Source organism: Dermacentor albipictus, chromosome 4 (genome assembly GCF_038994185.2).
Source record: "Dermacentor albipictus isolate Rhodes 1998 colony chromosome 4, USDA_Dalb.pri_finalv2, whole genome shotgun sequence".
Lineage (NCBI taxonomy): Eukaryota > Metazoa > Arthropoda > Arachnida > Ixodida > Ixodidae > Dermacentor > Dermacentor albipictus.
Genome location: NC_091824.1, coordinates 108,600,308 through 108,613,695, shown reverse-complemented (window position 1 = coordinate 108,613,695; position 13,388 = coordinate 108,600,308). Strand labels below are relative to the sequence as shown.

The 13,388-nt window shown below is 48.1% G+C and overlaps 2 protein-coding genes across 18 annotated transcripts in view; one reads left to right on the top strand and one right to left on the bottom strand.

Moving 5' to 3' along the window:
* The window catches only part of LOC139059245 (uncharacterized), a 349,734-nt gene that overhangs the window by 193,471 nt on the left and 142,875 nt on the right, over positions 1–13,388 (bottom strand). For 2 of the 16 annotated variants that reach the window (XM_070537406.1, XM_070537400.1), the window contains exon 1: positions 7,067–10,180. The exons of 10 other annotated variants lie outside the window; for them this stretch is intronic. Coding sequence is in view for 1 of the 6 variants with exons in the window: in XM_070537400.1 (XP_070393501.1) it covers positions 7,067–7,150 (84 nt within the window). In the remaining 5 variants the exon portion in view is untranslated. Of the gene's footprint in view, positions 1–7,066; positions 10,181–13,388 lie in introns of those variants that run through there. 4 more of the 16 variants (XR_011514024.1, XR_011514022.1, XR_011514021.1 and 1 more) reach the window with 4 other exon arrangements.
* The window catches only part of LOC139059243 (doublesex- and mab-3-related transcription factor 1-like), a 220,123-nt gene that overhangs the window by 72,857 nt on the left and 133,878 nt on the right, over positions 1–13,388 (top strand). The gene's annotated exons all lie outside the window — the stretch shown is intronic.

Here is a 13,388-nt window from a genome sequence, read left to right as displayed (position 1 = left end):
TGTTGTGAGACCGCGGAGGAGAGAGAACGTTCCCTTGTAAAGCGTGTGGAAATGAGCAGGGGTAGAGTGGGGGCTTTTAATGGAACATTACGAGGTTACCTGCGTCTATACATAGCGACAAAATTCGTTGACAGAGTGCTGAGGCACAGCTGTTGTAAGTGTCCAGGCAAGCGGAAGCGCTTCTGTGTACGCGCCAGTCCCTCTATATTCTTGGATCGGAAAGTGCGCAGATCGTGCGAGATAAGGATAGCAGATGATGGGAGTCGCAGAGAGCCACGCGTCCTGAATTTCGTTGTGACTGGCATACGCTGGAAATCGTGGGTTGTCGCATCACACGTTTTCAACGCAGATCCAGTGCACAGTCGGGCACAAGATCAGCCGTAACCGGAAATTTAGATTACACTCATTGCATGTATAAGCACATATTGTTATTGCAAGGCGTGGCTATAGGTCGAATTTTCTTTCAAGTGTCTTCCGGCAGACTGACTGCCAACGTCGATATGTTCAGCTCGTTCAGGGCTCCGTAGGTGAAGTTGAGGATCACACCAGGTCAACGCCTCAATGTTTTTTCTCTATATATAAGATCGCTACTATAGTTTTGTTTAAAAAAAGCTACTTGTTCCGATGCACTTTCTTCCGTAGAAAACGTTTTTCTTGTTTGACAACTCGCGGGTGATATTCTTCCTAACACTGCGCTGTACAGAAAAAGGCTGGGACAACATCATTATTTTTCCTTGTTATTTTTAACGAACGCATGGCGAACTTTCTAAAGTAAACTCATTAAAGATAGTCTTATCTAAACCGAACAACAAGTAGACCACACGTTCACTATAACTCGTCAGAAATAATTCCCCAACACACGAGAACATCAAAGGAGGTGCGCCCGAACGCGGCTGGGGGCTTCGTTGCAGAGGCTCCTCCTGATTGTAGCTCTCCTACGCGTGTCTCATGGGTGGCGAGCCGCCTCGTTTGCAGGCGCTATTGTTTTAATCAAGTTTTAAAATCGACCGCGCAGCGCCGGAGTCTTCTTCCCCAAGAGCTACAAGCGAGCAGCCAGCCTGTCAGTCACGCTATCGAACACCAGATTGGGAAAGACGTTGCCATGCGCTCGCGGTCGGGAACGGAGCGCTCTCCTAGGAAAGTTTACGCGCCTATACCGCAGTATACACAGCCACACACGGTAGGCTTCGTCTTCACTGCCCCGCTTAGCGTGGAAAACCAGCCGCCCGGGTCTGCTTCTACTGATCCTTTTCCTTTCCTTTCTTTCCTTTTTTTTTTGCGTTTGTGCACAAGCCTTCCGACTCTCTCATAATCGGTACAGGTTACATTGCGCGGCGTCGCGTTTTCTGGCGGCAACAGCGCGGGCGAGAGCTGAGCGCAATCGGCCCCTCCTCCTCCGCGGGCCTTTTTGATCGATCGGCTCGGTCCTGTTGCTGCTCTGCCAAACTTTTCTCCGTACGCACCAGCCCCCCCACAGATGTGGTTATACGCGCCCAGATTCCGAGGTATGTAGTCTGCGCGTATGCATGTAAACGCAGACTCCCGTCTTCCTCTCGCACCACCCCTTCCCCCTTGTACTTCTGCAACCAACCATTTCTTTCTTCCTCTTTTGCACACAGTTATTTTTTTCTTTCCTTCTCTTCAAGGGCTCCTCAGCCCTTCAATCTCTCTCTGGCGCTCACACTCGCAGCTAGATTTTGCCCTTTCCTTACATAACAACCAGTACTTTTTTTCCCCCGTTCTTCACTTTCGTTTTATTTCTTTGTCTCTAAATCTCAGGCCGCGAGCTCGCCGCCGCCGCCTCCATCAAACGGTTGGCCAACGTAAATTAGGATTAAGATTTTTCCCTAGAGACGCCGGTCGCTCCCCTCGGCGATGGCGCGCGAAGCTCGGCATCACGGGGAGGGCGGAAAGCGTGTGCGTTTTTGTGTAGAGTTTCCACAGATAACGACGGCTAGCGCAATCGGGAGAGCAGACTTTTCGGGCGCGCTGTGGACCTCTCTTTCTCTGTATCTCTCTCTCACGTTTTTTTTTTCATTCTTTTTTTTGTCGTCAATGTCAGAAGCAGTGCGCGAGCAAAGGTCTACAACGGAGAGTGAATTGCCGCATTGCCTGATGCCGGATCTGTGCTGTCACAAAGTGCAAAGTTTGCTTTTGCCGCATGCTTTAATCGAACGTGGCTGGTTGCCATGGCGGAGTCTGGTGCGTGCGTACGTGCCTGCGTACGTGCGTGCGTGCCTGCGTGCGCGCGCGCGCGCGGGCGTGTGTGAGTGTGTGTGTGTGTGTGTGTGTGTGTGTGTGTGTGTGTGTGTGTGTGTGTGTGTGTGTGTGTAAGTGCGTGTGTGTGTGTGTAAGTGCGTGTGTGTGTGTGTAAGTGCGTGTGTGTGTGTGTGTGTGTGTGTGTGTGTGTGTGTGTGTGTGCGTGCGTGCGTGCGTGCGTGCGTGCGTGCGTACCTGTGTGTGTGTTTCTGTCTGCCTCTCTCGCTGCCGGGCTGGCCTAACTATGGTTTAGACCATAGCAAGGAATGGTGGCATCAGCGCGAGAAACTGCGGTAATCTTACTGCACGCACACGACACGATTTCACAGACACAGTGCGCGCAGCGGCGCACGTCATACATATTTCCCTTTGCTGACGTCACTTGAAACCACCATATCTAATTTGTGCATAACATGCTGAAAGCTTCACCAAAGCCAAATAGACCACACGCAGGCTGGTACGTAGTCTAATCTTTGGGGGCTAATATCCTATCTTCCTTTGTTAACAAATGTCATTAGGGAACTAGACTGTCATTCAAAAAGCCAAACACTCTTTCCTCATGCCTTCTTTTTTTAATGATGACCTTACTCCAGAACGTATGATTTATTTCATAACGTTGGAGGTCTTGCAGTCTCTCCATGGATTTAGCTAAAGCCGGCTTGCCACTAATGTCATTGTCAATTTTCTTTTCCAACGCAGCTGTCTTTCGCGACCGCCCTTTACTTAGCTATTGCTAGTAGCATAGTCACGAACATCTTTTTCAAGGGAAGAACACTTGACCAGGGACGGGGGGACCCTCTGCTCTACGTAACATAAAGATAACTTCCTACATAAAACATGAAACATGAACATATGTATAATGTCGGCTCACATGCGTCTCTAAAGCATACCGATCTGTTAATGCAATGCGAAATTAAATTAATTTTTTACTCCATTTACTTTGATTTAGCCACTCAGTGGCTAGATCTTCTTGTCTTAAACTCAGTTGTTTCAACCGAAACATGGTTGCCATCTCGTGCCATCTCGTGCCAGTAACGCTTAACTATTTTTCACTGTGCCTAAAGCTTCACCGTATACCACTGCGACCGCAGTGCGCCTAGAGATGGTGGTGTTCTCTTAGCAATATTAAAATAGATCCTTCATCTGCAATCGGCGTCATTGGTGACATAGAAACAGTTTGCGCTTGCATTACGTATGGTCATCAAAACATAATAATAGGTACTTTCTACCGCTCCCTTCTACATCATCCTTATTTACCAATGAATTCCACGACACGTTTTACAATGTTCGCAGCCGCTTTCCTTCATCGCACTATGGTAGTCCTCGGCGACTTCAGTTTTTTAAACATCACGTGGCACGCTGATGTACCCTCGTTATCACCATTTCAAAAGAGGCTCGGGAATCTGTAGATACGTGCTCTGTCTTTTCCCTTTCATAACCAGTAACTCCTGTGCTCATGTGACGATTACCTTTCTTGCAATCTCGAAGTCTTAAGTGTCAGCAACGTTCGACGATGAATGAGACAATCGGCGGCGTGTACCATACGCAAGCACTTCGGCCGCGCCATTTGCACCATAGAGCTTTCTATACTCCCTGTCTTTCCTGTCCTTGCTCGCTCTCTCTCTATCTACGAAAATTCCTGGAGGGAACTCTGGCGCTGAGTTCATCAAGCTACCATGGGAAGGATAGTTAGTACGTAGAATTGTCTGATATTCGTGTTTGTGGCTTCAGACGTTCTTGTGGCTTCCTTTATTTGCGCAAATTTCAAAGCAATCCTATTTTTCTATACGCAGAAAACAGTGCATATGTGACCATTGTGAATTATTGGACTTATAAAGGAATGCCTTGTTGAAAGTTGTCAGTTTGCTAACTCACAAAGCCGTTTGTGAGGTCAGAAAGACGAAGTTTCGGCAAATTCACGTACTAACGTTAACTGCTTCTCCCGGCTATCAACACCTCCTATATCCTTGGCATAGTTAATCACTCAATACACGCCAATCCTTTCATTTGGAGCTTCGACTCTCGAATACAGTCGCACGGATGTTCGCGCCGCTGTCCAGGAATTTATAGTTGATTACTAAACGATCGCCGATTTAAATCAGAGTCTTTTATCGTTAATACCTTAAGTACATTTCGATTCTGCTTAAGTCATTCATTTTCAAGTGCTATTTCCTTTTTGAAGTGATTTTAAATTTCCAAGTGATATTTAATTTATGTTCATTAAGCCTTATGCACCTGAGTCCTGACAAATTACCCATAGAAGTTATGAGCCGCAATGTCAGAGGACAACAACAGCAGCCATCATTCCTACGCTGGCTGAACCACCATGATTGCAGCTCCCGTAGACACCAGCATCAGAGTTACCTATATTCAAAAGATAATAATAATAATAATAATAATAATAATAATAATAATAATAATAATAATAATAATAATAATAATGTATATTAATATAAGCTCTGATTTACGCAGCCAAAGCTACCCTTGAAATTTAGGAAGCAAGCCTTTTGTACCGTTCCACCCTGTGCTCAGACTACGTGTGCGCTGGAATTTGGTTGAGATGCTTACTATAACAGCGACCACCACGTTCTTCACACCTCTGTCCACATGTTGCCGTGAACGGTGCAGTGAGTTCGTGAGGAAACTCGTACAACCTAATAGTAAAAGCTTCGCTCACTCTTTCTAAGGCCCCAAAGTATTGAAGTTGCTTTCACTGCAGGCGCACAGGACGCGTTCTTGTTTCCTTGTTTTGTTTCTAGTCAAGCAAAAATACAACTTTCTTCTAAGCATTTTCAACACATACTATGAAACAAAAAAGTTGTGTCCAGCCTCAGCATGTTGCCTTGGACAACACGGAATATTGTTTAGTCCTTATAATTACACAGGCTTCCAAATTTATAAGATAACTACCTTATAAGCAGGTTATGGTATTTTTATGCAAAATCAAGATGCGAGAAGAAATAAAAGCAATAATTACGTAATCAATGCACAAAATATAGCCCAGAAGCTCTTTTGTTTCTCTTCTTTTTATGTACGACAGTGTTAAGATTGCGTCATCCCTTAATGGTCGTCTTACAAGCGACCACTCTTTAGGATTAGCCCACTTAATAGCACCCAACGCAGTCCGCCATTTTTTAACGGTTTCTGCACAGCGCATTTGCTCTCCAGCAAATTACGCATTTGTAAATAGGTTTCGCTGTATAGAATAGAAATCGCGTACACAAGAGCTGGAGGCATGTAACGTACGTGTTGCTAGTATTTACACACATTAGAAAGCAGCTCTCTTACAATAGGCTTCAGATCTTTCGGTTTAAGCCTTTGAAAAATATTTGCTGATAAAAAAAGCGCAAATATGATAAAACTAGAATATAGTTAGAATTAATAAACCAGAATTTCTTTTTTTTTTCCTCAATACGACTTTCAACTCACCTTCCTTAAATGATTGTTAAACCATAATTGCGACTTGGGAGTGCATATCCATGCAATAACGCGACCAAGTAATGAAAGTAGTTTACCGAGAATGTATCCGGTACATTGGCAATGAATGGGCGCCGCCGTAAAATCTGGTGTCTGTTTATAATCACGCACATGACGGAACATATTGCCTTCCGTGAAAATTCCGTGAAAATGTATTCCTATCTGGCAAATTTACTTGACCGCCGCGGCAAGCATCGGGCGGTGACCCGCAGCGTTTAAACAGCCCAGTCAAACGCCGTCCTCGTTTATAGGTCACTTTCGTTTACTTCAAAAGCAAAGAGCATTGCCTAGCTTCAGAGGTCTTTTTTACCTGATTGGCTGACAAGAGGCGAAGAGCGAGCACAAGTGGAGATAATTACTGCAGGTCCGAGCTAGCGCAATGAAAGTAGGTAAACGGACGAGTAGGGTAGAGTGCCGGCGTCAGCGATTGGCCCGCTTCACCTTGCTTGCTCGCCGTGATTAGGCAAAAATCGCGGCGGCGTGCAACGAAAGATTAGAAATATTGGTAAAGCGGATCATCAGCGAAGAAGAGATGGCAGGGCCATTTCGTATAATTGCCGAAAGGCCACGACAACGTTATACTTCCATCCGAAAGCTTTTACACACACAGAGAGATCCATTCTCCCAAACAGCTCGTAGCAGCCCAGAGTGATCGGTGGGCAACCATCTTTCATTGCTTTCTGAACGGAGCAGGCTCCGGCTATTTAAAAAAAGAAAAAGAAGAAAAAAAGGTTTTGTTCGGTGTATTGATGCATCTTTAGTGCGCACACGTCACTTCGGCGTGGGGAGTTTTCATGGTTTCGTGACGGTGATGTCACAGACAGGCGAAGTGGGCGCAGCCTGAAAAAGATGCTTGACCAATCGTGGTCTAGTAGCAGAAATACAATAGAAACAAATTGGAATAGGTTCGCGTTATAATGCCCCAGCTGGTGGCGCAGCATTGGCCGCACATCGATTGTGGCAAACGTTAGGAAATGTACGTACGACATCCGAATTAGTAAAATTCCAGTAAGCTCGCACGATCAAGTTAGAATTAACTATGTAATCATCGTTCTTGGCCTATCAAAAGATCTTCTTTTGTAAACTAGTTCAGCACGGCTCTTGGAACCAGAATTTTCTAGACAAATTGAGATATATGCGTGTGCTATTTTATAAAAGAAACTAGTTAGTCACCGCTATTGCAAGCATCAAGGTCTAGACTCGCAATTTATATCAGTAATTGGGAAAGAAAATAAAGGAGCTCTCGCGGCCATCGGAACAGTTTGCAAGATCTCGCTATGACATAGATGTAAAAAAGCAGACAAATAAAAAAAACATAAGAAAAGCCCACCTGCCTTTCATGTATTCCAAGAGCGCTTCGTGCCGGTCCACCCGTTCGAATAATCCATATTAGGCGGCATCCGACAGACGACATCAACACAGCACAGAGGTATTTTGCACGCACTCAACGCTGAACAAACATATCGACGTAATCCAAGAGGCAGGCCGTATACAAACTGTGGTATCAGAACGGCAAACATTGACCGCACACACGCACACGCAGGGATTACACCTTGCCGCAACATCGTCGTTATCCTTGGAGCGCGATCGCGAGAAGATATTCGGTACATGTCGACATAACCACGGCTGCCAGACAGTACATTTGCACCCAGTTCAAGCGTTCCGATTAGGGCGAGGAGTATTGAATGCCGTAAAGAAATAAGCAAGAGTTCCGGGAAGGAAAAGAACGTATCCATGCCACGATAAAATATTTGCACGTAAGCGGAAACGCCGAGATAAGACTTGCAAGCAACGGAACCGCAAATTTCGGCAAGGCCCCACACGCTACTGGCAATCAAGTGGCACGGCATCGCTCCGAAGACGGCCGACGAGGCAGCGCACACACGTCGGCACCGCCGATAGCCAACTGCGGGGAAGCCCGAGCCGGTTGCCGCCTTTTGCGCCGAGCATCGCGGCTTCCCCAGATCAGGGAGCGAGCGGCGCGCTCCCTAAGCCTCGTCCTGGTGCGGACATCTTGGAGCGCGCCATGGCGACCGTGGTTCCCTATGGCGCCTTCCCCGGCCGCGCTCCGAAATCCCTGTCGCGGCGCGCGCTCGCTCGCAAGACCTGTAACCGCGCGGTCGCACTTCGCGCCTGCTCAGTCTTCGCCAGCTTCCCTGTTGGTGTGCAGGCCTGGTGCTCCGCTGATGAGACGAGGATCAGGGTGGTTAGTTCGTGCTGCGTTCTTTGTTTAGCGTCGAATGCGCACAAGCGGTAACTGGGCTTCTTGTATCGCCAGTTGGCAGGGAACTGCAAACTTATTCTGCGTGAGCCCCTCTCCTGTACTTCGTGCGCGTTTCGCGCTGAAAGAATTGTGCTGCGGCTTGACGAGACCTCGCGCCTTGTGATGTGCATTGAACTCGTGTTCTGAACTCGAGACTGGGACGACAACTCCGCCGGTGTTTCTTCTAAGCGACAGGAACCATCGAACATGCAATGAGGATAAATTTGCCTGTTGTGTTGACACCGCTGAGAGAGGGTGAAATGCACTGAAAGCACGCGCCAAGCCCCAGTGAAATGTGAGGAAACCACACATAATGTCTGGTGCGATAGTGCACTAGTGCTCAAGATTACTCCTTAATAGTGATTTCCTGCCAAAAGTGTGCGAATTAACTCTTTTTAGTGTGGCCCAAAGTTACCCGAGCCATCTAAACCGTACACAGGTTTGGTGGACGCCGCTTCACGCGTTGTCCGAAAGTAGGAGTGGTTCTCGGAAATGTCAGGAAAAGGCGTATGTTTGCCTTTGGCCGATCGGGAACCGTTAAAGCCCGCTCGAAAACGTCAAGACTTGTCGGCACTGTTTGTACAGTTATTGCCTGCCTTGATACGCTCGACGACACAGGAGTTTGCACATTTGCGTCGTTCGTCAGGTATAACATCTCACGACGGAAAAAAAAAAAGCCAGCAAGTTTTACTAGAGCGTATACACAGCCTAAAGGTGCCTCTCTCCGACTGCATATTGGCAAGAGCTTCACCGATGTTACTTCGAGCTGGTCAACCTCGCAGCGCTCAGCGGCTTTTGTATGGCAGTGACATCAGTGTGTGACGCACGAGGAGAATGTGAAGAGTTGGGCTCGACGGAGCAGTGTCTACGCTTTTCTTTTTTCGCAAACGTTGTAATGTAGTCGCCTGGTCCACAAAGTTCGGTGGTTCTTGTTTTGTTCTGTTTTGCTTTTTATTCAACTCATTAGACAGCAATGCTGGCGGACACAGCGCACAGCTACACTGGACGAAAGGAAAAAAAGAAAGGGGCATGCTCCGACGCTGTTTTAGAAATGAACTTTACTAGAAACGTAGCCATACGCTGATACCTTACTTATCGCATTTGCAGGAAAGAGTCATTCTATGTAACTATCTGTGTGCGCGGGCTGTTCCGACAGCACTCATACTTATGTGTGCGCTTCGTTCTTTCCAAGTGTAACCTGGCATCACTGCGCATCTGAGCAACTGTCTCCCACTTCCTTTTTTTTTAAATTTCCCACGTGCATTTCGAAACGTTTGCCGGCATTCAAGGTGCACCACTTCAGAGTGAACTTATCGAACTCCCACGTCACGAGGGTATATTGAGCGCATCGTCGCACCAGTGAGTCCGGAGATACCACCTTGCGGAGGTACCACTTCGTATTTTCACCCCATTTTCACCCCAGATTTGCACGCGCACGACTCATCAGCATGGGCATGGTACTTTGTGAAGTTGGTGCATCCGTTATATACGCATGCGCATTTGACGACATACATTGAAGATAGAACAGTAACGCTATGCTAAAACTATACTGACCAAGTGTCGCTAACAAAACTTTGGTACTTCCAGCACGCTGTGTGACCGTTAAGGAAGTGCGGGTCCAGATTCAATAGGCGCACAGTAATGAAATGGCAGGCGCATAATTGTAGTTTGAAGTTCCTACTATGCGGAATTTCCCGTTGTATTTGTGTCCTTGATCAAGGCCTAGTGCTGACTCATTATACGTAGTACCTTAAGCTGCTAATTGACAGCATCTCGTTGCCACCCGTGCATGTTTAAAGATGCATGTGAACAGGTTCTTCACGGTTACTTCTGAGCCATGAGAAATGAGTTTTCTTGCACATGATCGACCGGGCAACAAAGGTTCCATTTACTCATATCAGACCGCTAAAAAGTGCGAATTAGACAGAGGCGAACAAGATACACATGCACACATATGCAGGTGCTCGCGCCTGTGTGTCTACGTGCCTTTCTTCTTCCATGTCCACTTCGCGCTTTTAAACGTTCTTATGGATTGCCAACTGCCAGTGATTACCACTTGGCGATCTTCTGAGACGTTAAGCAAGCTTCAATACACTTGTACTTAACCTCCGCCCGTGCCTGTTCAAATTAAAAGATAAAAAAGTGAGAGCCTTCTGTTGAGATCATTTCGCACTCTGATGCATGAATGAATTAAAATATTGTGCACCTAACCGTCGCAAGGGCACCTATATCGCCGCCACCGCGCTTCAGGAGACGAAAGAACTTTGCTGTGCGGTGAAGGCACGTTAAAAATGTTTAGCAAATGACTGTCACACGTATTTATTGCGTAACATGGAAGAAGAATAAGAAGCCTTTTATACACAAAGCAACAGGTGCGCTTTGAAGCACGGGCGATGTAAGGCGCGAAAGAAACTTTATATCAATGTAGACCATTTGAGATGTACATCCTTCTCGTTGACTTCCCCACAGAGAGGATAGGCATTCCTATCCTCTTCCTCCCTCATCGTCCCCCTCGTCGTGCACTGTGTTTGGCGCGCTGCTACACTGATGAGTACTGCCGCTCGCGCAATGCGTTAAACAGTACCCTTTTATGGAAGTGACCTCAACAACTTTGTAACACTAAATGTTCCGAACACCATCCCTGGTGCAAGAAAACTATCTGAGTTCCAGTGGCAATTGATATTTGTGTCTGCGAATAACCAGAGCCATCGGCGTCAGTTCATAAAGCGTTGGCGTTCTCGTGCTGGCACCTGAGCGCAATAATGTCTCACCTAATGTGCGCCCACGCTGCCTTATTTGAAACTGCAAGACTTATCTGAGTTGCGTATAAGCTGTGCAAAACGTGACGAGCGGAGAAATACGACCGTTACAATACGGCAAACAGTAATCTCGCCAGTCTCGCCTTGAACAACTGAGTGCCTGTCGACCCTGTACAGGGTTGGACAAAGACTCCGCTAATTCCGAGTTTCAGCTGTATCCCAGGAGGAGCGAGCGAGGAATCTCCGTAAACCGGCCTTCGTGAATCTCGGTGAGCACACCACGATCGCTCGGGGCGCGCCCGTAAAGCCCGTTGGTCGCATTCGGAGGCACGGACCCGTCCTTTAGCGACGTCTGCGAAGCGCTGTGTATCGAGCTCGAATCTCACCCTCCATTCAAGCCATAATACCCCCCCCCCCTTATCCCCACCTCTCTTAACAAGATCCCTGTGTTTGAAGAAGCCGTGACGCGGTACGCGGAACATGCAAACTGTTTCTATGCGCCCGCCGTCTTCACCGGAGATGCGACGTCGCGTTGTCCACAAGAGGAGCGAGCTCGTATTATTCGGAGCTGTGCGCGTATTAAACGGAGGTATGCAGGAAATAAACGGTGATACAGGGGTGAGAGCGGGAGAAGGGTTGTGTGTGAGAGAGACGATGCGACTCCAAGCTCATTCGACGGGAACAGTCGCTAGGCGCTGCCGAGATCGATATAGCGGAACCGAAACGTCTCCGCGCCAGACGTAGAGAGCGAGGAGGTTTCCCTTCTTCCTCCCCGGCAACCCGCGAAGGCCCCAATTTAAGGGAAACACGCAGCCACTCTCGCCAGCCAAACATTACCTTCTCCCTACGTCTTCCCCTCGGCTTTTTTTCTTCCCTCCCTTCCTGTACTAACAAGTTAGCTTCGTCCGAGCTGAGTTTCAGAGCTCGGGGACCGAGTTTCCCTCGCGGTGTCTGCCGCGTGCGTCAGCAGCGTGGACGACAGCGAGGCCTCGTCGTACTGCTGGTCTATACGTACGTAATACCCGCCCGCGTCGCTCTTTCCCTCTTCCTTCGTTTGCGTCGCGTTAGTGCCTACCGTCTAGAGTCCAGTCTGCCTGGAGACGACAACTCTATGACGACATGCGAAGCGCACACATCGTCGTCGTCGCTGCTCAACTCCTAATGGGTGAAGAGGCTTTGGAGAGTCTGAGAGCGGTGTCCGGGTCTTCCGCCGTATGTGCCAGCCGGAGTAGAGTGCGCGCTGTACAGCGCTGCCCTATTCCCGGCAAAGCCGCGGCCGTGTTCGGTGGTCGCGCCGTGCACGCGGCTGGCTGACAAGTGTGCGTCGCTTTAGACACCCGTCGGGACCTTGTTTCCGGGGGGGCGTCTGGCCGAGATTGCGCTGTCGGCGTTAGATCAAGTACCGACGAGTGTGAGGAGGAGGTTAAGGAAGAGGCACGGCTAGGGATAGTGGTTAGACGTTGACGCTCGGCTTCTCGATTTAGGGAGAGGCGCGCTCGTGTTCACGCAGTGATTGCTCCGGAAAGGGCTTTGAAAACGCCGGTCGTGTCTGGCTGGTGTGTCGACGGGAAGTTTTCGAGAATGCCGCCTCGGCGACAAGTGAAATGGCACGCGTCACGGAAAGTAGCGTCGCCATCGATTGCTCCATTTTCGACTATACGTTGTTCCGTTGCTTTCTTAGCCTATTGCATAGTGCTGGTGTGGTACTTCTGGCTGAGGCGGTGTCTTGTTAACGAGCCTCGCCGTTTGAAGTTCTGCGTGGCATTTACTAAGGTTATAGGTCAAGGCTAAACCGGAATCGCAGACCTCTCACTGTGCGCAGAAAAAGAAGTAACTAGTTTCTTAGCGCGCAAGCATGTATGAAAACCAAATAATTTCATCCTCCGTTCTTTCTGTGCGCAAATTCACTTAAAGGTATTTCCTGTTCGAACGACAGTCTCAGGTCATTAGATTTTTTATAGCGTACGCATTTCTTGAAAACGAGAACTGAACTTTAGTCTGGCTGCTTTATTCAATATCACTTGCTCGGAATTGACGGGGGCACGCGCGGCTAAACCTGCCGTTCTCTTGGGGCTTACATTCATCCGGTAAATCCAACTTCACCTATAGCGCAGTAGCCATGATAGAAAGCCTCCAAAAGAATGCTACGGGGTCATTTGGATTAAGCGCATCCCGGCAAATCGTTACTAGTCGCTCGCGGAGCAGCAGGCTTTGAATTTTGAGACGTGTGCCGAGAAGTGTCAGCAGTTCTACCTGTGCTTCTCCATCCCGGCTTGAAAGCGACGTTGTCCATGTAATCCTCATGTACACCTACTGCTTCGCCACCCCCGTACGTTGTAACAGACTCCGAAACGGTGCTTAGACCTCCCTGAACAAAGTTGTGGCGTGATTCAGCAAACAAATTCCTTAGAGAAGAGTAGAGCTAGCGATATGGCGAGTTCTTGCGCGAACTATAGTCGTCCGTACTCTTATGCCTCTGCCGCTACCCGACTATACTCGACCATTTGCAAATAGTGTGTAATTATATTTACTTGTACGCTTAGTGTCCGATGCTGTATGGCTGCGGAGAGATTATGTTTACAAAAGCGTACTTGCAGTACAGATAAAGGTCAGACGACATAGCACTGCAA